Source organism: Peromyscus eremicus, chromosome 4 (genome assembly GCF_949786415.1).
Source record: "Peromyscus eremicus chromosome 4, PerEre_H2_v1, whole genome shotgun sequence".
NCBI classification, from domain to species: domain Eukaryota; kingdom Metazoa; phylum Chordata; class Mammalia; order Rodentia; family Cricetidae; genus Peromyscus; species Peromyscus eremicus.
Genome location: NC_081419.1, coordinates 1,943,943 through 1,967,774, shown reverse-complemented (window position 1 = coordinate 1,967,774; position 23,832 = coordinate 1,943,943). Strand labels below are relative to the sequence as shown.

The 23,832-nt window shown below is 50.8% G+C and overlaps 1 protein-coding gene across 1 annotated transcript in view; it reads right to left on the bottom strand.

The window, feature by feature from the left end:
- Nucleotides 1-7,742: 7,742 nt before the first annotated feature.
- Col5a1 (collagen type V alpha 1 chain) overlaps nt 7,743-23,832 on the bottom strand; it is a 152,375-nt gene continuing 136,285 nt past the window's right edge. Inside the window, exons 60-65 of the mRNA XM_059262197.1 lie at nt 22,829-22,882; nt 21,591-21,846; nt 20,722-20,834; nt 16,837-16,905; nt 13,080-13,313; nt 7,743-8,597 (exon numbers count right to left, since the gene is read on the bottom strand). Of these exons, the coding sequence (XP_059118180.1) occupies nt 8,451-8,597; nt 13,080-13,313; nt 16,837-16,905; nt 20,722-20,834; nt 21,591-21,846; nt 22,829-22,882 (873 nt within the window). The 3' untranslated portion in view covers nt 7,743-8,450. The remainder of the gene's footprint in view (nt 8,598-13,079; nt 13,314-16,836; nt 16,906-20,721; nt 20,835-21,590; nt 21,847-22,828; nt 22,883-23,832) is intronic.

Here is a 23,832-nt window from a genome sequence, read left to right as displayed (position 1 = left end):
GTATCCGTTTCTTTTCTATTGCTGTGATAAAACACCATGTTTAAGACAGCTTATAAAAAAAGAGAGAAAAGGTTTAATTGAGTTTTAACCGGGGGTTAGAATCCATGATGGTGGAGCAAAGGCATGGCAGCAAGGGCAGCTGGGAGCTCGAGAGACACTGGAAATGGCACAGGTCTTTAGAAATCCCCAGCCCCACTCTCAGGGACACACCTCCTCCAACAAGGCTGCCTCCTAATCCTCCCCAAACAGTTCCACCAAATGGGGATGAAGCATTCAAATATATGTGCCCATAGGACCATTCCCATCTCCATGACCACATCCACTTCAGACCCCAGCTGCTTTTCTGCTGTGCCTTAAAAGGGTGTGGTCCATAGTGGCCCCACAGCCTAGTTTCTTAAACTACACCAGTGAGTAGTGAGTCATGATGCCTACGGGATCTCATAACTGAATGTGGGGTGGTGAAAAATTTGTCCATAGTGGAAGGTTTCCGCATACTCAATGAGTTCAAGATCAACCTCTTCCAGAGTCATGTGTTCCTGGCAGTGCTGGCCTGTGCTGAGCCATGTGAATGAGCACTGGGCATTGCCAAGCTGCCTGAAGCCCGCTGCTCAGATGTGAGACTCCTGACTGCCGTGAACTGCGATGTCTACGCTGTACATACAGAGTTTTCAGCTCTTAGAAAAACACAATGACTTTAACGACAGGGGGACAACGTATGTCAAACATTCCCCTCTCATTGTTCTTCAGCGTGTTAGTACGTCTTTGGATGAGAATATCAGCTTGGGGGCTGGAGAGATGGCTCAGCCGTTAAATGCTAGACTCACAACCCAAAATAGAAGAGAATATCTGATTTTTTAAAAAATCGTTGTTTGAATTGCCAACTTGAGCTTTATTTTAAAAAATGCTCAGTGAATTTGGGGTTGGGATTAGGACAGAATTTCCAACAGTTTCTGAAAAGGTTTTAAATATTTTCCTGCCATCTTGTACTATGTTTATATGCAAAGTGGCATTGATGGTTGTAAAATCAAAATATCCATCGACTCTGAAAAAGATTGAAGAGTCTCTAGGTCTCACGGTGTCACATACTCAGGTGAAATTGGATCTTTATGTAAAAATAAGCACAGCCACGCAGCACGGCCATGCATTGACAGGCAAATTTGGTTTTTGTCTTTAATGAATGATAAAATTAATATGTCTAGCAAAGGATTATCTTAAAATAATTTCTTTAAAATAGTTAATTTAAAATAATTTCTTTTACAACTTATTATCAATAAATGCTTGGTATGCATATCTGTTTTATGTGTCTATATACCTGGAGTTATATAAAATTTCTTGGAAGAAAAAGGGTCAAAACCAGAAAAAGCTTAAGAAGTCATGCCCTGAATTATTTGTGCTGATGATGTTAGAAAGAAATCTTTATGGTCCATTTTCAGTATGAGTTGAATTTAGAGTTCATCAGGGAATCACAGAGAAGCAGGAGGCACAGGGTCCCTGTCTTCCCCTAGCTAGTAGGTAGCTCCCACCTGCCTGGAGGCATTTTAGTTTATCTCAGGGTTGAATAGGAACAGTGTCTGCTCTCTGACCATACCTTCAGAACCCGTGTACCAGGAAATGGATTGGGGGTGGGTTGACCTGGTACCTGGGAAGTAGGAGTGGAGTATCAACCTATGGGAAAAACAGCGCAGGAATTTCTCACAATCAGGGACTATAAATACAACTCTTCTGCACCAGATTGGTGTACTGGCCATTTTGCTTTTCTCTGGACTGACATTTGACGTCACAAAGTGGAAGCGTAACCTACTTTGTATTTGCCTCTCTGAGTACTCAGTATGTTCTCCTAAGAGGCAAAGTTTCTGTCCATCATGTAGGAAAGACAGACAGAAGCAGCCTTCAAACTGAGTCTTGACATCCCCAGGTCTGTAAAGTGATAGGTGAGGTGGGGCTCAGATCTGCAATATTAGGGATGAAGTCTACAGAAAGAGGCAAAAACCTTGGAGGATTCCAGACATGATAAGAAGGCCAGGGCACTAGAGGACAGTGAATGGAGACCACGGGAAGAATAGGTATAGGGGAGTTTGACTGTGCAGGTGTGTGACACCCGATCCTGGACCACACAGAGATCAACATGCAGGTAGGTGAGTGACACCCACCTTTGGTCTGGTCAGACGTTGACACAAAGGCATGTAGTGTCCATGTCTTCATTTAAAACCTCTATATTTCACTGGCCTTTAGAATAATCTTCCAAAAGGCCTCTGTGCCCCCCAGGCCTATCCTCTATGCCAAGTCCACACTCATAGCCATGTTCCCCATCAAATGACCCCTTTGTCCCTTTGCTGTGACATGGAATCTCCAAAGATGGGAGACAAGTGAAACTTTCCTCTTCGTACACTGATCTTCTCAGATGTTTTGTGAAAATCACGGAAAGCTGATGAACAAACCAAATATACAGAAGTGGCCCAAGCCACTGCCATGCTCTAGCTGTGCCTAGTGTCCTGTGTGGCCTTCTGTGATGCACCCATACTATGGGAGCTATGCCAACCACATGCAATGGCTGACAATCAACAGCATCCAAGGACCTGAAGCCTGTCACCACCAAGGGCACTTGGAAGTGGGGTCTTCTCTGGTCAACCCTATGAATAAGACCTGGATCCTCACAGGCACCTGGCTGCAATGTCAGGAGAGACCTTGCACCTCAGGGTCTGCTGAAGCTCTCTCCAGAAGCTGTGGGATGACACTGTGAGCTGTCTGAAGCCTCTGTGTCTTGGGGTCTTGGGTTACTCCACAGTGAATCCAGACACAAAAGGGGTGGGCTTATGGTGATGACACAAAGGGGGTGGGCTTGTGGTGATATATTGTGTACCCTAATAAAATTTGCCTGAAGATCAGAGAACAGAACAAGCCACTAGATTAAACACAGAGGACAGGCAGTGGTGGCACATACCTTTAATCCTAGCACTTGAGAGGCAGAGATCTGTCTGGATCTCTGTGAGTTCAAAGCCACCCTGGACTACATGAGATTGAATCAGTCTAGGAGAGAAACAGAGCCAGGCAGTGGTGACACACACCTTTAATCCCAATACTTGGGAATCACACGCCTTTAATCCCAGCACTTGAGATCTCATGCCTTTGCTTGGGAAGCACACACGCCATTAATCCCAGCACTAAGAAGGAAGTGATGGCTGGGTGGAGAAAGGTATATAAGGTGTGAGGAGACAGGAACTAAAAGCTTTTCAGCTGAAGGAGCCCTTTTGGCTAAAGGCCTTTGCAGGCAGAGGAGTCCTAGAGGTGAGATGTGGCAGTGGCTTGTTCCTTTGTCTCTCTAATCTTTTAGCATTTACCCCAAAATCTGGCTCTGGGTTTTTTATTTTTTTATTAAAAGACCATTTTAGAATTCAAGTTACATGGGCTCCCATCTTCGAGAAGAGTCTTTTTAGTAGCTTCGACCCTGAAAAGGTTCTCTGTGCATTGGCTTCCAGTTTGAAATGAACTTGAGGAAGTCCCGGAGGGCAATGGATTCTTGCACAGTTGAACACGTTGGCTCACAACATATGCCTGGGGACTAGATGTCTCCCAAACCCATGCGATTTCCACTCGTCAATATGGAAAGAAGGGATGTGGCATGCCTTTGGGAGGACACATGTGTGGCTTCTGTTATGTGTTTACTCCTGGGATGTGGCTGGGGAGGGATGTCTTCCTGCCTAGGGCACAGAACAGACCTGGTACCTGACAGAAGGTCCCATGTGAGTGGAGTGCGGCAGTGACAGATGCTTATGGCTCATGTTCGGGAAGTTAGGGGAGTAGAGAACAGATGGAAACCTGGGCCTTGCATTCCAAAGTGTTGGCTTCCACAGGCTGAGGGAAGGATGGGTCAAAGAGCTGAGCTGGGGCCTTCCAAGACAGAACTCACTGCAGCCAAGCTAGGGATCTAGCCTGGGTTCCTGCTGGGGGTGGGGCTATCCTCACCCACCACAGTGCGGCAGGGCAGGGAGGTTCCAATACCCCAAACAGTGTCCAGCTGTCCAGCCATTCAGAGAGAGTCAGCTGACCATTCCAATCCAAGTATCTCACAGAGGCTTTGTTTTAAGTGGCGTGAAGGAAGGGACTATCACAGAGCCTTGCCTGGTCAGAGCTCGAGTCCCTACCTGTTCTTTGAGTAAGATGAGGAGGAAGAGATGGAAAGAAGATCCTCTGAAACTTGGCCACATTGGAGCAGAGGAAATTGTGGCTTCAGTGGGACCCTGTGGTCTTCCCCAGCCTAGGTGGGTTTGGCTTAGAGAATGAGCTCATGGCCCACGTCTCTGTGTTCACCACAACCAAGGGTCACGGGAGAAGTCAGGAGCATCACTGCTCACACAGCTTCCCAGTCCCTTAGATTGCTCTAGAACTTAACTCAGAAGGAGTGAGGCCTCAGGCTGGGGGCCTCCACCTGTGTGATGGGAATATAATGCTAAATCCACTGTTAGAAGCCACTCACTCTATCAAGGTCTGGGACCAAGTGCAGGTTTATGGTCACCCCAGAATAGGCCCCAGTTGGTACCTGGACCTTCCATTCTCAGCCAGGAAGCTGCTCACTGTGGTCTGGAGGAGGCTCTGCACTCAAGAAAGTCTGTAGTTCCCACGGAGGTGAGCTGGGCCATCTTCCTGCCAGGTGCGCTCCATATGGGTCCAGATCAAGGGATACTGCAAGACTTCATCACCGACTCCTCCAGACCCTGCTGGAGGCCCTTTCTGTGAATCCCATCTCTTAGAGATGGCCAGCTTTCCACCTGAGCAGTTTCTGAGGCCCCACCAGGGGCACCTCCCACCATGGGTCCCTGGAACTCCTATTCTCCCAGCCTGTGACAGTGTCACACCATTGGTGTCCCTTTACTGAGCCTCTCACTGCAACCCACAAGATGTATTTGCTATCGCTTGCTCCCACTCCAAGCCTGAATTTCAGGGGCTCAGCCACACTGGCCAAGTTCTGATTGGTGTGTCCCCCAGAGCTTTTCTCAACTGGATATTTCAGTAGTGGATGCTGAGAAACTTGGTCCAGCCCTGCAAATCCTCAACTCTGGAGGCTTTGCTTTCCACACTTCGGGGCTGTTTCTCTCATGTGCTTTTCAAAGCGGGCAGGAGCAACTTTTCTTCGAGGCCAGCATTTCCCTACCCAGGGCTGTGGGTTATTACCTCATCATTCACTTCCAAGCCTTGAAGCTATCAAGTTACCAAATAGCTGTGAGACTCAATGTCCTGCCTGTGTGACTGTCAGCTTTACGTTCGCACAGAAGGGAGGTTCCCCCCCCCCCCCTTACCAAGTCCTTTACAGTTCAGGGGTCATCAGGGCAGTGCTCCCAAATGACCCAGCCTGTGAATCACCTTGGCTGAAACAGATGCCTAGCCTTCCTTGCAGAGCATCTGTAGAGCAGAGTGGTGCACTGCCTGGGGGCTGTGAACCATACTGAGATCCTGTGGATCCTGGAGCTCTATGATAACATCACTTGAGATGGCTCAAAGCAGGCAAACGTGCTACCTGGAGTGATGGTACTAGTTCATGACAGTGTAGTGGGTATGACACCAGAACCTGCTGGGATGTTGCCGTGACTGGTGACATACAAAAGGAAGCCACTCCTTCAGAAGCAGGAGGTATGCGTCCCATTTGGTGAAGGTGAACCGTCTGCTCCCTCCTCCAGCCACAAGGAGCAAAGGAGTGTGATCTGATTATCTAGCTGCAAAGGTGTCACCTGATGGATTTGGTGACACTTCCCCTCAGGGTGTCAAAAGCCCACAGTGACAAGTAAGGCCTCTGAAGCCGGCACCACATTCATGGATACAAAGCAGCCCACCGCTGGGCCCACAGCAATGTGAGGTCACAGTCAGGTAACCATTCTCCATCCCTCCTAGACCATCACCTTGCTCAAGTTCAGAGTTCCTAATGTCGGGAACTGTATCAACAGAAGAATCAGGAGGTGGAGGGCCTGGCCAGGCAAAGAAGACAGCCAGTCAAGTCTCTGGGGTGTAAACAGTAAACTCCTTTATTGAGACACTGTTACAATGGTTCCTTTGTTACACAGTTTTAAAATATTTTAAAACACTCTTCCTGGGGAGAAGTTAAAATTTGAGGTTTCCGGTTAGACTGCTGGGAAATATACAATGTATCCTTTGGCCTGGAATTTTAAAGGACCCAAGGTCCTATAGTTTTTATCACAGCATTCTATTTACGTTTTTGTGTAGATTTTCGCCAGCATTTGACCAATTATACGTATATGGAGGGAGAGCACACACCAGAGAAAATGGAAACATAAAATGATGCCAGGAGCATTTCTGCAAATATAAGAAGTAATTTTATTGTAAAATATTGAAACTGAAGTGGACTGAGGAGAACAGGACACATTTTGGACTTCAATACAAATTGCAACTTGGAAGGGACTGACAGACCAGGACAGAGTGAAAGGATAAATCAGATGGGGCGAAAGGCAGAAACCGAATCACATGACCTACACAGAATCCACAGGGCATCACATGGCCATCTTCCAATATGGCTTTTCTCACGCAGAGTCATGCACAGCAGTCCCTGGCTCACATGGCATCCTGGCTTTCAGGAGGAATCTCCAGGCCAGGCTTTTCTTTGGCAAGAGTAAAACTTGTTCTTCAGGAAACTTTGGGGATGCATGTTGGTGGCATTCATCAATCCTGGTCGCTCCTGGGTGCTTCGCTGTGGTTTCCTTCACTTTAGGGGTAGGGTGGGGACAGGAGCACCAGAGTGTGATGGCTGGCTCCTGGGGCACCATAGCTTCCTCATGGTGGACTCCATGCGACTCACAGTGAGCCATTCTTTTTCCTTGCTGGTCCTGGAGACCCCTGCACCTGGAAGGCAGCCCCTCCATCACACAGACCTTGGAGGAGAAGGGAGAGGGCAGCATGCAGAGGGATCCATACTGACCCCAGAACAGACACCGGCACTCAGGACACCCCTCTGGTGGAAACCCAAACAGCAGCCCTGGAGCCACAAAGTCCATGGCACATCTCTGTCCACCCGCTGCTCACAAGGCAGTCTGGCTCTCAGCGTGAGCACCCAGTGGCTTCCATCCCATCCTTGGCACACACACAGAAATTAGCACCACAAACACTCGGCAACTGAACACGATCATGGATACGCAATGTACCATGTAGGAAGTCTTTGTTTTGAGCAAGCGTTTTCAAATGAAGTAAGCAGAACACAGAGGGGGGTCGGGCTTCAGGAAGGACTCCCCACTATCATGAGCATGGGGTGCCTGCAGGGAAGAAAGATCTCTGGCACCAATCCGATCTTTAGGTCTTTGGCAAAATCTCAGAATGTGGAGAAATGGCCTGGATAAAGGAAGGTGTGGGGAGGAAGCACGGCAGGCACCCTAATGCTGCCTCTAGAACACATAGCACCACAGGAGACAAGTGTAAAAAAATCAGCACCAATGTTCATAGTTATTTATCATTTACAGAACACGTGGTTCTCCAGCCCTGGACACTGTCCCATCAGCCTCTGCAGGAAGGAACATGGAAAAAGGAAGCAATCAGGATTAATTTAAGCCTGTGTTTTAATCTGAGTGCACGTAGGAAAGGCAGGATCTCAAATGCCTTTTTTCCCCTCCCCATAAAAAATTATTCAGAGCTAATCAAAAAGAGAAAAATAATTAAAAGTCTGGAAAGGGGCCCAGGCACCTGCAGTGGTAACATAGCTTCTTGCTGACTGAGCAAATTTCCAATTTATTGCACGTTCTTGTGGGGGGGGGGGGGTTGAGGAGATGCCCTCTACGGAGAGCCAGATTGCAAGCCCGAGCTGGTGCCCAGTCCCAGCTGCCCGCTCTCCCCATGGGCCTGAGGCTGAGTTTCCATGCAAGATTGAAAGCCAGACACACTTAACATTTATAACAATACAATACAAATATTTACTTAAAACTCTCACAAAAACATAAGCACCTTTAATCCATCGGAAAGGCACGTGTGGAATGACATTTGGCCTCTGAGTGGATGTGTTGAGGGTTATTTTAAAAAGAAGAAGAAGAAGGCGGCTTTGGCGACCTTTACAAGACCACCTCAGAACATCTTTTGAAGGTCAAGGGAAATACATATCTTCAAGTTGAATTTTTTTTTTTAAGTGATTTCCAAATACTGCCCCAAATGTTAGCCCCTGACTCCCGGCTAACAGTCCATGAACACCTTTGATGAACCTGTCAGGAGAGCTGGGGACCAGGGCCTGCAGTGTGGCAAGAGGCTGTGGTGTGGCTAGGTCATGTGATTCGGCTCCGTGGGGACACGGCTTTCTCTTTGTTCTCTCTGGGTGTGGGGTCCAATGCCACGGAGGGTCCGAGGCACAGATGAGTCAGGCAGGGGTGAGAAATGTTCACTGTCCAGGATGGGCCGTGCACAGGACACCCACGAGTGGGGTGCTGAGGTCACGAGGTTGCTCTGGAGACCAGTGGGCTCAGCAGCTCCTAACCCAGGAAGCAAGCTGGCCCCACTTCAAATCCAAATTTCTGTGAGGCTTCACCAAAGTCGTTGAACATGATGTCCACAATGGGGACTTGCTCCACTTTGGGTGTGTCAATCTCCAGCACCGTTTTCTGGTAGCCCTTCTTGGTCTAGGAACGGGGAAGAAGGCAGAGGCAGTTAAAGCCGGGGGCCTCTTGGGGTGGTTAAGGTGTTTAGGTCACCTACCATCCCTGACCCAGGTCCCCCTCTGCCCCAAGGCCCTACCAGCTCCTAAGCCACCAAGAGCAGCAAGTTGGAGGAAACATGGCCGAGCAAAGAGGAGATGGAACTTCTCATAAGACTTCACACAAGAGAGGCAGGAGGCGCTCTGCTGCCAGCCCAGCCCCCTACACAGGTGTGGGCAGGCAAAGGATCCTTCCATACTACCTGTTCCAGAGTGAACTGGGTAAACTGAGGCACAGAAGGGCCATGATGGTGAGTCTGTTAGAGAGGCCAGTGCCTCTCTTGTGTTCAGACTAGCACTCTTGGGGAAAGGAGGACAAAGCTCTCTTAGGAAAAGTAGGCTGAGCCTCAAGCCAGGTGAGGGGAGTTGCCAGCAGAGACATCCCTCTCAGCCTAGAATATAGGGAGGAAGACATGAGTACTTCTGTCCTCAATACCAAGCAAGCTTAACTTCAGGTGTTGAGAACATTTATCATGGAGGCATTATCATGGAGGACAATCTGGTCCTGCCATCCTGTCAGCTTCCTTCAATGGTCCCCAACATCCGCCTTTCCACTATGAATCTTGGGTTACCCACTAGCCACCTGTCCTGAGTCAGGGTTCCCACTATGTTGGATATAGACTGCATTTACATGAAACTGTGTTTGACCTGGGAAGGCTTTCCCTCTGTTGCCTAACCCCTGGAGAAATCATGAGGAGAAAGAAGATGGACAGCAAGCATCTCCTTTGTGAGTGCAACATGCCAGGGTACTGCCCCACAGAGGGTCCTCTACTAACCCTGGGTCAGTCCTGAATCTCCCATGTTTGATGCCCAGCTGCAGGGTCTTACTCTCTCTGGGTATAAACTGAGTGGGTACCCCAAGTCCAAATAGGAGCCCTATTGCTCAAGGTGATGGTGGGGGGCTGGGCTTTGGAAAGATGATTGGACCATGAGGAAGGATTCCTCGTGAGTGAGATTGGTTCCCTTATGAAGGGATCCCAGAAAGACCCTTCTCCATCTTTGCCATGTGATAACCAGGGGTGATAGTCTCAACCTTGGACTTCCTGCCTGAAGAACTGTGGGCAGTTTATAAGCCACTTGGGCGATGGTCATTGGTGATCACGACCAAACCAAGCCACCCTGAGCCACAGCTGCAGACTAAACCACTCTCAGGCTTCCGATCTTAGGCCCGAGTGCACTGGCGAATTCTTTGTTTAAGACTGGTAAGCTTTGCAGGCTAAGATGTTACACACAACAGACAACACACTCTGCTGCTCAATGTTTCCAGCTGGAATGTGGAAGTCTTGCTGAGAGTGCAGGGGTGAGTGGGAAGGTGGGCAGCGCCTTCTCTACCTGGCATGAAAGTCCTGTCTTCACTGCTCTCAACTTTCACTCACCCAGACCCCACCCACCCACAGCTGTCCTGATAAGACACCTCTGTCTTGTGCTCAAAGCCAGGCTAGGGATGCATCGTGACCCAGGAGCAGTTGAACACCGCAGGCTCCGCCCATCCAGACTGACTTGGGGTAGATTCAGAATCTGCAAAATTGTCTTAAATAGGAGTCTTGGATGATTTTGTCATTTATAGTTTTCTGGCTGTCCCTTGAGAAACATTGAAAGAACTTGCCACCAGGAGCCCGGCACAGATACTGGTTGCTTAGAACATAGTCCAGTTTGAGGGCAGATCTGGCCAGGGATTTCCACTTCCATGGTCATGCCTGGAACTTATCATGTGATATATCTGGGAGCTAGAGAGATGGCTCAGTGGTTAAAGTGTTTGCTATGCAAATATGAAGAGAAGTTTGAACCCTCAGAAACACACATGAATGCGGTTAGTCCACATGAAATTCCAGCGTTGGAAGACAGATGGGATCCCACAGCAAGCTAGCTAGCAAGACAAGCCCTATCAGTGAACTCTGCGTTTGGTTGAGAGATACTGTCCCAATGAATAAGATCCATGATTCCCAACAGAATCCAGTGCTGGGCCTCTACATATGCACACACACACACGTACATATACAAGTGCATGTGTACCCGTATATATGCTTATACATGAAAAAAACATGCATATACACAAATATGTACACCACACACAAAAAAGTATATAAAAGGAAAAAAAGACAAGGACAGTGGCCCATGCCTTTAATCCCAACACTCAGGAGGCAGAGGCAGGTGAATTTCTGTGAATTCCAGGCCAACCTAGTCTACAGAGAGAGTTCCAGGACAGCCAAGGCTATACAAAGAAATCCTGCCTCAAAAAAAAAGGGAAGGTATCTTCAGGGGCTGGATTTACATACCCATGAAGCTAGCTGTGGGGTAGGTGAGACTCTCACCTCCTGGCCACTCTGGGAGATGCCCTACCATCTAGGCTGTTACCGTGGGCTCTGCTCACAGACCCAGACTTACATGAGGTCATCAGCTTGGCCTTTCCTGGGCTCTGGAAGGTGGTATAGTCTTAGAGAGCCATATGTGAGGTCAGTGATGGGGTCTCCATTTTTGTATACCAGTGAGTCATGAGCCTACAAGCTTACAGCAGGCCCCACTTCCCCGCCTTTACAGCATCAGCATGGAGTGGGTTTCTCTCTCTCACCCCAGGGGCCACCATGTGTGGAGCTGGCAGGCGATTTCACATGGATTTGTGGGGCCCCGTTGCTCCAATTATCAGAGCGCTTAGAGAGGGACGTATTTAAAGAAGAGACATAAATAACCATTGCCAGCTAGCAACGGCCCCCCAGGGGCACACAAAGCCGCACAAACAACGGAATTGATGTGGAGTGACTCCACAGGGCCGGTCGCTTGGCAGCCCCGTCAATCAGGCTACCCAGCCACACAATACCAGTGTTGGAATTCCAATTTCAGTGGCTGTGATTACAAAATGAATCAAGCCGACCTCCCAAGGCTGGGCAGGCCTTGGCACCACTGGCCTGCATGTGGACGACAAAAACCTCCTGAAGGAGCCCTGCAATTGAACGAGAGGATTGTGACCTTTCAAATTGTGGCCGAACTTCTCAGGGGTTTGGGGGCAGAGAGCGTGTTGGCCGCTCTGGTCAGCCTTGCATGCTGTTCCCCTCGGGTTGCCTTGTGGCTCCACAGCCCTGCCAGTCTGTCCCCTCTCCCTGAGTTCCCTCCCAGTACACAGAGCCAATTTTCCCCATCAGCGAGTTATTTTGTTCTGAGTCATTATTTCCCCCACCTTTTCCAAGGCAGGATCTTTTCTTTTCAGGAGTGAAAACAGGAGGAGACCGCGTCTCCCTCTCCGGCCTGGTACACTTCCGTCCTATACTTGCCTCTGCATCCAGAGATGCTATGGATGCCACAGCTCAGAACGGTGTTCACTGCTGCGACTAGAGTGGCCCTCCCCAGAGGAGGTGGTCAGCCTGCCCCTGGAGGTGTGTAGAGAGCTCCCCAGTGTGGTTGGCTCCCCCCACTCAGAAGTCCAGTCCTGGACTGTGGAAATGTTCAGTCAGTGAAGGCCAGAATCTGATGCCCAGAACACACACATTTTTTTTTTTTTTTTTTAGTTTTTCGAGACAGGGTTTCTCTGTGTAGCTTTGTGCCTTTTCCTGGAACTCACTCTGTAGCCCAGGCTGGCCTCGAACTCACAGAGATCCGCCTGCCTCTGCCTCCCGAGTGCTGGGATTAAAGGCATGCGCCACCACCGCCCGGCCCAGAACACACATTTTTAAGAGCTGGGTTTGAGGGCTGGAGAGATGGCTCAGTGGCCGAGAGCACCTGTCACTCTTGCAGAGGACCTGGGTTCAATCTCAAGCACCCACATGGTGGCTCACAACTATCCACGGCTCCGGTTCCGGGGGATTCAATGCTCTCTTCTGGCCTCCATGGGCATCAGGCATGCAGGTGGTACATAAACATACGTGTGAGCAAAAACACTCATGCACATAAAATAAAAATCAAATAAATCCTTCCAATAAAAGCTGGGTATGGTGGCACATGCTGGCAGTCTTAGTGCTCGGGGTATGTTGGGGGGAGGCTGCCAGATTCCTGGAGTTCACTAGCCAGCCAGCTTAACTTTCTTGGCAAGTTAAAGCCAGTGAGAGACCTTGCCACTCAAGAGGAGTAACAATCATTTGTGCCATCCACATGCACCCCCCCAACACTAATACATACAAGTGCACACACAGAAATATAGACACATGTTTCCATACACACAAAGGTGCCCAGTCCATGTTCTCACCCTGCCTAGAAAAGAGCTACTTAAGTGGAAATTGTCTCTAAACTCCAAGATGGACCTGAACAAGTCACCTACACTCTGATATGGCCAGGCTGGGGCATATTTGGCCCTCCCTGCATCCCCAACATACAGCTCAGGGAATGGCACACAGAAGGTACCCCACAAATTTGTACTAAGTGAGCAGCGCACCCAAGGGAGGGCACACAAGGTGATATCGCGGGCACATGTGATACTCACAGCACAGCCATCCACCAGGGCGCGGATGTAGGGGTTGTTATCGTAAGACATCTCCTCATCGTTGGAGCCCAAGAAACGGATAGCCTTGTCGTAGCTGCCTGTGGCGGCATCCTGCCAGGCCACTGACTGGTAGCAGTTATAGGTGATGTTCTGGTGGGCAGAGGCACTCAGCAGCCGCAGGAAGGTCATTTGTACCACGCCCACAGGGTTGCCTTCAGCATCCACGTAGGAGAGCTGGGGTGGAGGGTGGGGATAGCAAGAGGATCAGCAGATTGGAGACACAGCAATGGCCACAGAGTTGCCCACATCCACAGGGCTTCACCCAAGCCCATCTCCCTGAGGCTGCTGCCTGGAAGCTTCCGTGTTCCTTGCCCCTGAGGCCAGCACACAGGATCTCCTGGGAGCTCCGGGAACAGGAGCCAAGTGAAAACACACCTGTGTTCTCCAGGGACTGACAGTCTGCTTCTTATCCTTCATCCAGCAGCCCTGCCTCTCCAGGTTCAGTGCCTGCACTACTTCCTTCAGTAAGCCTGCCTGGGTCGTGTTTTCCTGCATTTGACCCTCTTTTCTGTCTCCAGCTTCCAGGCCACTTCTGAGGAGCCAACCATCTCCTCCCAACTTGGCAGGGTCTGCTGGGCTTGACTGTACTGAATGAACATATGTTCCTTTAAGACCTGTCCTCTCATCTACGGGACACAGAAGTCTCTACACTCCCATCAATGAGTCAGGATGTTGGGAGCAAGAGGCAAGGTCTCACTACCTGGGACAAGACACACGGGAATAAGGCCTGGGAGTAGAAAACGCTCCTGGGGTTCTGGTGATCCTGCCCTTCACTGCCCTGGCAGGTCTTGAGTGTTCTATCTGACCCTGAGCCTTTGCAGAGATTCTTCTCTCTGCTGGGCACATGGCCCACAGGCAGGAGATAATACAATTGTCACATTTGGTCACGGCCCTGTCACTGCTCTTCACTGTCCCCTGAGGCTGTGTGCACCAGCCTCCCTCTACACCAGCTCAGGTCCCTTGTGCTGGTGCCTATCCGTCACCTTCCTTGGACCATGTATGTCACAGGCACAGGAGCTCAGCATGTTGTCCCTGTCACTGTGCTGAGCAAAAGTCAGGCTCTTGTGGACAGATAGGAGGCAGCCTTGGGAGTGTTCAGGATGCACAAGGCCCCACCTTGGCAATCTGCTAGACGCAAGAGCTAGAATGGCCAAGAGACCTTGGGGAATGGCACCTCCTGGATGGATGATGAACCAGCCTGAGTAGGATCTGAGCTGTGTGGGAATTTGAGTGACCAGATGTACTAGCGGGTCCTCTTCTGTCAGGAGACAGGATTCTGAGATAGCAAACAGGCGATCCCACTGACCACTGGCCATAGCAAACAAGAAACAGGTCTCTGGAGAGAGGACCCCCTCACTGGAAGGCACCACTCTCCACAGCCAACTAGGGCCAGCATCAGGGAAAGAGACGGCCACTTGGTAAGTGGCTTCCACAGTGTCACCAGTATCTCAAGCCACTCTGCTCTGCTAGTGCAGGCTGGCATGGGCATCCCAAGAGGAGGGTCTCATGTTCGACATCTCTTTTGCAGAGAGTTTTCTGAGACATCAGCATTTCAGGGGTGTGAAACTCTCAGCTGTGGGACAAAGCACCGCTTCCCCAGCCTGGGTGTGACTGGAGGCCTCTCTCCAGGCAGACTAGCAGGGCTCAGCAGGGCAGTTCCGGTAATGACATTTTCATCAAGAAAAAGAGGCTGCCAGAGGTCCGAGTCTCACTCTGATAATCCCATCTCCAGTCAGCCGCGGTTCTAACGCTGCTGGGGCAATGCTGGGTTGGTTACAGGGCATGATGACTAAGAAAAGTGACAACTTTAGAACCCACGTTTTCGGTAGTAATAGGAGGAAAGAATGGGGTGGTGGAGCCAGGCCCAGGACCCTGCTCCTTCCCACCATGGCGGCAGGACACTCTGCGGGTTCCCAAGCTATCAGCAAACTTCACTCCCTTGGAAAGAGCTGGAGAAAAACCAGTCAGACTCTGCAGAGGAAAATGCATACCAACCGGAGGTCTGGGCATCTGGTGCTCCTGGAAGGTCACATGACTGACTCGAGAAAGGACATATGCCACAGCAGAGGCAGGGTTGGCACCAGGCACAGAAGGACCCGAAGCTCCAGTACTATCCCAGGTTGGAGTCTTCAGGTGGCCCTCCCCTAGGGGATTCCCTGCAGTTTCAGGGTGAGCAGCCTTCTTAGGCAGCTCAGAGACTGGCTCCCCACCCCCACCCCCCAGTTACTGTGGTTGTTACTGGGAGCTGGGAATGAGGCAGTGGAGCCTGGAGGCAGTCTGGTTTGCCATGGATGGTCCCTGCACCTCTGTGCCCGGCAGCCAACTCAGGATAAAGGCGAGAGAGGGCTGCCTAGACATCGGTATTCTATGATCATTTGCTCCTTTAGCAAGGACAGTGACTGGGGTGGGCATCCCCCCAGGGGACCTGGACTATACCAGGTGGAAGCCATTTGGGAAGGGGAGAAGCCGGGCCAAGGTCAGGCAGATAGAACCCAGTGGATCTCAGCCCTGGGCAGTTTCACTCCCACAGCCCTTCTTGCCCAGGTCTCCTGTCACTGCTCACCAGGCTTCCCTCCCCACAGGTCCTTCTGTGTACCAGTGGTCCTCCTCCGAAGAAAGCAAAGGAAGCAGAAGAAACAAGAGATGAGGATGCCCAGCTCCCAACAAGGGAAGAGAAGGCTGTGGAGGCTGAAGTCAGAAGCGCACAGGCCTGCAGCTTCTGTGCACAGGCTGAGCTCCTCAGGACCCTGAAAGAGCCCGGCATGCCTCCAGGCCAAGGGATGACAGAGAGGTGGGTGGGGGCAGGATGATCCCGGAAGCTACGGAATGCTCGGAAATACATGGCTGTGTGCTCACGAAAGGCTGAGGCTGGTGCAGTGCTGAAAGGCAGTGGAAGCCCAAAACGGGGTTTGTGTGAGCAAGGACCCATAGGGTGAGGCCCCCTAGATTCAAGAGGAGAGCCAAAGGAAGGTGTGGGCTCTACTCGGGACCGGAACCTGGAATCTGGCAGAGTGTCACAGAGCTTCGAGCTGACTCCAGGAAAGGCTCAGAATGCTTAGGGGAACATATCCCGTTTTGAGTGGGAGAGCACTGGTCTCACAGCAGTGCATCGAAGTAGTTCCTGGCCTCCATGCTGGCCACAGAGCCTTCTGGTTGATGTTTTAAGGTCTTTTCACCTCCGAGGTGATTGGGTTCTGAGATACAGCTCCCATAAGTTGAACACAGACGAATGTATGTCGGGTGCAACTGGGGACTGCAAGGTCACTAGCAGCCAGAGCCTGTAGTCCCTGCACAGCCCAGGGAGAGGGTGTGAACGGCAGCAGCCTGGAGGACCCCTCAATGTGCCACCTCGTCTGCTGTGCCCGTGGACTTATGCCCATCTCTGCCCTGTGGCGCGTCAGCCAGGTTGTGCCACCTGTAACGGCATATGGCTTTACTGGAGCGCCCATCTCCAGCTGTGGATGCCCCGAATCTCAGTGGGAAGCCACCCACCTACTTCCAGGATGGAAGGAACTCTGACCTGGGTGAAAGAAGAGGCAAGAGGAAGGGACACCACACCCATCGGGCCTTGCTGTCAGGCATGTGGAGCAATGTGGCCTAACAGGCAATAGCAGGTGTGGCCCCAGCTGCGACCAGTCCCATGCAGCCCCCAGAGCCAGGCCGAGCCGCAAGCAGGCAGCGTGAGGCGGCCACTTACCAGGGAACCCCGTTTGTACTGACTATACCAGGTGGAAGGCTGCTCTTTGGGCCAGCGGGCCATTTTACTCTGCAAGATAGGAGATGGCGGGTTTAAAGAGACAACGGCAAAGGACGTGCGGCCACCTTACCAGTTTCCCACGCTTGAATTCACTGAACCAGGAACCTGGGTTCTCTTTGGGCCAAGAAGTGATTCTGGCCTACATATCCGGAAGGGATGGTGGTGGGGAGGGGGAGAGAAACAGAAAACGAAAGGGTTACTTCTGCCTCTGCAGACAGACCTTCCCAACTTTCCCAGCCCCATGTCTTGCCAAGGTGCCTACGCCTCCCTAAGAGCTGAGGCCTTACCACAGTGACGTGGGGTGACAGCAGCTCTGGAGCTCTACAGTGGCCAAGCACAGGTCACCATAGTCACGCCAGGGCTACAGACTGCACCTATCAGCCTGTGTGCACCAGGGCATCAAGTGTCGACAAATGCAGGAGTCTCGTGTCGGTGACAGGGAAGTTGCAGCCAGCATGACTGCTGGGCTAGCAATGTGTGGGCATCTCATCCCACTCTCAAGCTTGAGACGCAATGGCTAAGGCTTTTCAGCTGCCACCTGCATCCACAGCAACATGGACAGCCCCTCTGTGTATGTGGTGCATGGGTATATATATATATATATATATATATATATATATATGTGTGTGTGTGTGTGTGTGTATATATATATATGTGCGTGTGTATATATATATATATGTGCGTGTGTGTATATATATATGTGTGATATACATATATATATATACACACACAGTATGTGTATATATGTGCATAAGTGTGTATGCATGATATGTGTGTGTGTGCCTAAGGTACATGAGTATGGTATGAGTCGAGTACATAGCCATATGGGAAGCTCCCTCTATGCTGGCTGGCTGCAAGCCATGGGAAAAGCAGGCTGAGACTGAGCCAGAAGCTTCCTCCCTTCTGGTTGACTTCCTTAGGGCTAGGAGATACTAAGTAGGTTGCTGGAGGGATGTTATGGGTCCTGCTTGCTATGCTACCAACAAGATGTACACACTGGTGCCATAAGCGATACAACTTTTATGGTGTAACCAGCTGATGTTCAATAGGTTTAAGGCCCACTTCACAGAAGGGAACTCACATCTGGAACTGTAAGCCAGGGATAAAGCCCATGGCCGGGGAGATGACAGGCTCTAGAGGGGAGACCACTGCACTTGCTTTGTGAATGGATGTGATGTCCCTATCAAGTTGCCTTCTAACCACTGGTGTTTATGCCTACACAGTACTGCTGCTGTCTCAGCTGGTCATGAAAAGAAGCTTTTTGGTTTTTTTTTTTTTGCAACAGGAAGTGAATTGAAGAGGCTCATAACTTGTCATAGAGACTATGGGACTGTTGCTGTGGCACGGTGACCCTTTATGAAGGAAAATCATCAAACATCTTCATCATACTCTCTAGGGCTCATGAAAAGAAATATCATAGAAGAAGGTGTAGAAACAATGCTAGAGCCAGAAGAAGGGCGGAAGTGTTTGTTGTGTAGCTATATCCTCCAAATGGAAACATCTTTTCCTGGAGCTAAGCTTACTAAGGCTCAGAAAGTAAACACAACTCACAAGTCTCAGTAACCTCCTCAGAGTTACAGGATATACAAGGCAACCCTTAAAAGGCTAAAAAAACAATGAGAAGAAGAGGTTCTCTGACCAGCCAAGCTGTCTGCCAGTCACGAAACTCCAATGATGCAGCTTTTGTGAATTGTAGGCCTGGTACAGTAGCCTCTTCAGTGAGACAGCTGCCTTTGAGTCACTCAAACCCCTGTAAGTAACCCCAATAAACTCACAGCTTCACTCAGCTAGACCTGGGTGAAATCACTTTTTGTTCTTTGCTCTGTTGTTGATGCCCCCCTTATCTGAGGTGAAAAGGTGTTTGTCATTGTCTCCCCAGAAAAAGTCAAACAACAGAGGGGTGTGTGTGTGTGTGTGTGTGTGTGTGTGTGTATGTGTGTTCTGTGTGTGTTAAGGTCTTCACTGGGGTCTTGTGATCTTTGGGGTCTTTGGAACCGTTAGGTTACATGCCATGACAAGGGAACAAAGGCTTCCCCAAAGCCTCTTGTAATTTCACGGCTAAGTTGACACCCTTCATCATGGACTTGCTTCTGTGCCTCCCTAGGGGAGTCTCACTTGGGTCTAGTGGGTGGCTAAGTCTCTGTAGGGTGAGGGTAGGAGATGGTGTCTCTGGACTGATTCACTGTAGGTGTGGAAAAGGAGTCCTCCAGAAAGCCTGGCCCAGACTGGGCTGAGCTGGTCCTTTAGAGACCCATGTTCGGGACCCGGGTCCAGATGTTAACTTGGGGAGAAGCAGAGATGTGAGTCACTATTGATTGCCTCCCTTGAGCTGGCTGGGTGTGAGGACAGAACAGACTGCTGGGGAAATGAGGTGTCCTGTCTGCCTGACCCTCCAGAATCTTCCACCTTTCTCCATGGTGGTTTTCAGATCTCTCAGTCAAGGGCACACTCAAATTGTGTGGGAGCAGTTCCTTCCAAGTCAGGTACAGAGAGAGCAGGCTTCAGCTAAGACTTCTGTTCAAACATGCTCCAGGCCCCGAGCCCTGAGTCTCAGTGCCACTAGCAGAGGGGCTCTTCCTCCTGGGCACCCTGGCCCAGACTGCGGAAGAAGCAAAGAGGCAAAGTGCAGGGTCTGTAAAGACTCCAGCTGACACACTCCTACGGACAGCTTGGCCACCAGAGGCTGTGGGTAGAGGGCAGAGCACCAAGATGGGCAAGAAAGGTCTTAGTTCAATTCCATCCTCAGCTCTGACCAGATGGAGGGATACAGGACCCATAGAGTAGATCTCATGTCTCTGACCTCTGTGAAGCTCTGGCTTGTCTCTGGGAGTCTAGGAAATCAGGATGCAGGAGGGATGGATGGATGGCAGAGCCTCTGAATCTCTCACCCCTGCTCTGTTCCTGCAGCCACCAGCAGAGTGTGACCCAAGGGCTAGCTGGCACTTACCACTTTTATGGTGTAGTTTAGAGAGAGAAGGGCAACCTCAAAGAGCCCTTATGCTCCCTCCAGCAGGAACTCACTTCCCAGGTGCTAGGGTCACAAGGAAGTTGTGGTGTGGAAAACACACACACACACACACACACACACACACACACACATACACATACACGCACACTGCTGTGGCCTCCAGAAAATGGCATGGAAAAACTCTGAGCTATCCCAGGCCAGATGGAGGGACACTGAGGCTGGGGTCAGATATGGAAAAGGCTCATCCTCTTCCTGCCTGTCCTAGGCCAGAGGTAGCCCTTTCCACAGACTCCCCAGCACATAATTTACACACCCATCATGGGCACACAAATTCCTACCTACAGGACTGAAGTCCTGAAGGCCCACAGGGGTGACTAACTGGTACCTCACAAAATCTCTTTAGTCAGAACCTGGCTTTCTACCTGCAGATTCCTCACACATAACCGTGCCGGGCACCTGAGAGGCCTGGGACCAATTCCACAGAAATAAGCTGGCGTCCCCAGGTTAGGCACACAGCAGCCTCCAGACGTCTTAGGCTCTTATCACACTTGCTCCTGAAGTTTTAGGTTGGTCTGGGCTGTGATGCTGCTGAGCCCCAGAAAACATAATCGTACTGTGGGTGGCTGGAGGGACACTAAGGGCAGCCAGCCATTCTTCCACGTCCTGCAACCGAGGTTGCACCTGCCACCACATACCTGAAGTATCTCATCCCAGGACCACTTATGAGCGACTTGCAGAAGAATGCTCTTGGTTCCGAAACTGACTGGCCTCTGGCTTTTAGCCCTAAAGCTGCATCCACACAAGAAATCCTGAAGCCCTGGCCCAAGCGGAAGCGGGCGGTTGACATGGGTACTCACCCCCTCAGACTTCTTGTCGGGGAAGACACACGTGGACCCTCCGGCTGTGAAATTGCAGTAGACTTTGAAGGAGTCCCTGGAGCACCCTTGGTTGGGATCGACCCAGTATTCACCTGGATTTTAGAGGCAGGGAGGCAGATTCATGGGAATGGCTCCCCGGACAGTAGCAGAAGCCACCGCAACATTTCAGTCTAGCTGTTAAATGCACAGCCAGGGCCATAAAGGCACAGGCATGGCCTATCCTCCTCATCTCACAGCCCTTTCCTGTTCCTGCGGGAAGCATAAAGTGTAGCAGACAGCCCTGTTCACACAGCCGGGGCGCGCAGCAGACCGTAAGTGTCTGCTGACCTTGATGGGTGGACGACAGAAAGACAAAGAATTCTCTGAAATGAACCTGGAAATTCACAAGGGTGGAGTCAGAAGGAACTGGAATCAGACACCCCTCACATCCTGCAGGAGGAACATGGAAGGATGGAAGACAAGCTAGTTTTGGTTTACTCTCGGTTTGAGGAGAGTGAGGCTCCACGGTTCTGCCAGTGTTTAAAACACGCTTTCCCCAGCCCTGCACATCCTGACAGCAAGCGGCCCTCAGGGCCAGCTAAGGGCGCCAGGCCAAATGCGTTTTATACACGGTCCATTTACCACTCACAGGGAGTGTTTCTGGCCCCATTTTACAGATCAGGGGCAATGAGGCTGAGGGTAAGGCAGGAAAATGCCTGGTCAGCCTTGGTGCTCGGCTCCCTGTCTGGCCTCCCCTGACAGTGTAATCGCCTCTCTGATGTTTTTGCAGATTAATAAGGGGTCCAGCCTAGTCATCCTCCCACGGGTGGCGAGTGAGTGAGGAGGCTCTGACCGTGGCCCTCCCTCACCGTCTGGGAAATCAGGATGGCAGAGCTGAAGGTCCTTGCAGGTACGGGCGGGGTTCTGCTGCGTGCCCAGTGGCCGCTTCATCTGCTCAATCTCCTGCTTCAGGGAGTTGAGGGAGCCGAAGATCTCCTCCATGCCGTCGGCATAGTCGACATAGCTCTCCCCAGCCCCATCGTCCAGGAGCTGGCTGGCGTCGATGTTCCGCCGAGTCCTGGATGCCTGGATTGGCAGGGGCTGGATGACCTCACCTGGAGGGCCCTGGTGTGCAGAAGAGAGCAGCCATGGGTCGGAGGGGACAAGGACGGCCCTGTGACCCTGAACCAGAAGTCTGGGTCCCTCGGGTTCTGTCCTGGTTGGAAGACAGCTGCCAGCTTACTGTTTTCTCACCTCCTTCCTATATCCTGAACATTCCGTGACCATCCACCTGCCAGGTGTTTCTCCCGCTAAGTGCCTTTCCTCCCTGAGCCCAAGGCCCCGCCTCCTCTCCAGAACGCAGTGGCTCAAGGCCTTAGCTTTGTCTGCTGTTCTGTCATACAACAACACACCGCATAATACTCCTATAAAAACATGCCTGAATGCTTATACATGCCTGTTCACACTCATACATATGCATAATATACATATAGAAACACACATTCATGTTTACACATATACACCTAGAAATGCCTACACATTTATACATGCATACTCATGTACATACACATACATGCATAATACACACATACAGAAACACACATGCATATTCATGCACATATACATAGAGAAACATGCCTGCAAATTTACATAGGTATGTTGACAAACACACACATGCACAATATACACAAATAAATATACCCACACACATGCATGCATGTTCACACATACATATAATATATATGGTACAGACAAATGCACAAGTCCATACTTACAAGCGTGAACACAGAAACAAATATTACTTACACATAGGAATAGATACACACATAACTAAGCACACATATGTATGTATAGCCATATGACACACTTACATAGTCACATATACCCACATACATGTATATGCACATTCCCTCTCTCTCTGGCCAGTAATCCTCCCCAGGGCAAGTCAGTCCCTGAGCTCCATGACAGGCCTGTGACACTCACGGTCCCTCTGCATCCCTGGGGACCAGGCCCTGGGAATGCCCTCAGTCTCTCTGCATTTCAGACAACAAGCCCCACAGACAGACAGACGCTCCCTCATCTCCCTCCACACTTCACAGATACTCACAGGTGGGCCAGGGAGTCCTGGGTGGCCTGCCTCGCCCTTCGGGCCGGTGGGACCCTGGGGAGAAAGTGACAAACCGGTACTCAGTCAGGCGCCGATGTGACCTGCTGGACCCACTCTCTCCAGAAAGCCAGGCAAGGGGACAAGGCAGGTCTCTGCTCCTGAGGCCAGCACCCTCCTCGGCAGGGAGCAAGCCGCCCAGGTGTGTTGGCCTGAGATGGGCCGGGCTCATTCAGAACACAGGAGACGGGTGTCAAAAGGAAGGGGAAATGTCAACAAACAGGTTTATGGAAGCACGAGGCTGCATGGGCCACAGCAGGAAATGTAAACCTAGCCCTGGTGGGACTCTATCCCACCTCAGCCAGCAGGGCCATTGTCAGCGAGGAAAGGAAGTGCCAGAGAGGGTGACACTGTGGTGGGAACACAGAATAGCTCCGCAACGTGGAAACTAAAGAGAGATGGACACGCTACACGATCTCGCTGTGCCACCTCTGAGTGTGCATCCAAGGCCACAAAGTCACTGTGTCTGTGTGACACTTGCACACCCATGCAGTTACTGCACTGATGGGTAGTTAGGACATGCGATCAGCCTAGGTGCTCCAGCCAGTGGATAAGGACCCTCTCTCTCTCTCTCTCTCTCTCTCTCTCTCTCTCTCTCTCTCTCTCTCTCTCTCTCTCTCTCTCACACACACACACACACACACACACACACACACACACACTGCTCAGGCATAAAGAAGGCCATCTTGTCTTGTGCAGGGGGATGCGGGGGAGGGGGATGACTAGAGGCACTCTGAAGTGAACATTACCAGAAATATAATGTAGAATAATTTGAACATTAATAGTTCATAGAAAGTAGATGACAGAATAGTGATTTCCGAGGCTGGGGGAGGGGGTGGGGACTGGGACATTGGAAGGATGGAGGATGGGTGATGGGTACCAAACACAGTTACACAGGAGGAATGAATCACGGTGTTCTATAGCACAGTGGGGGCCGACACACGGAC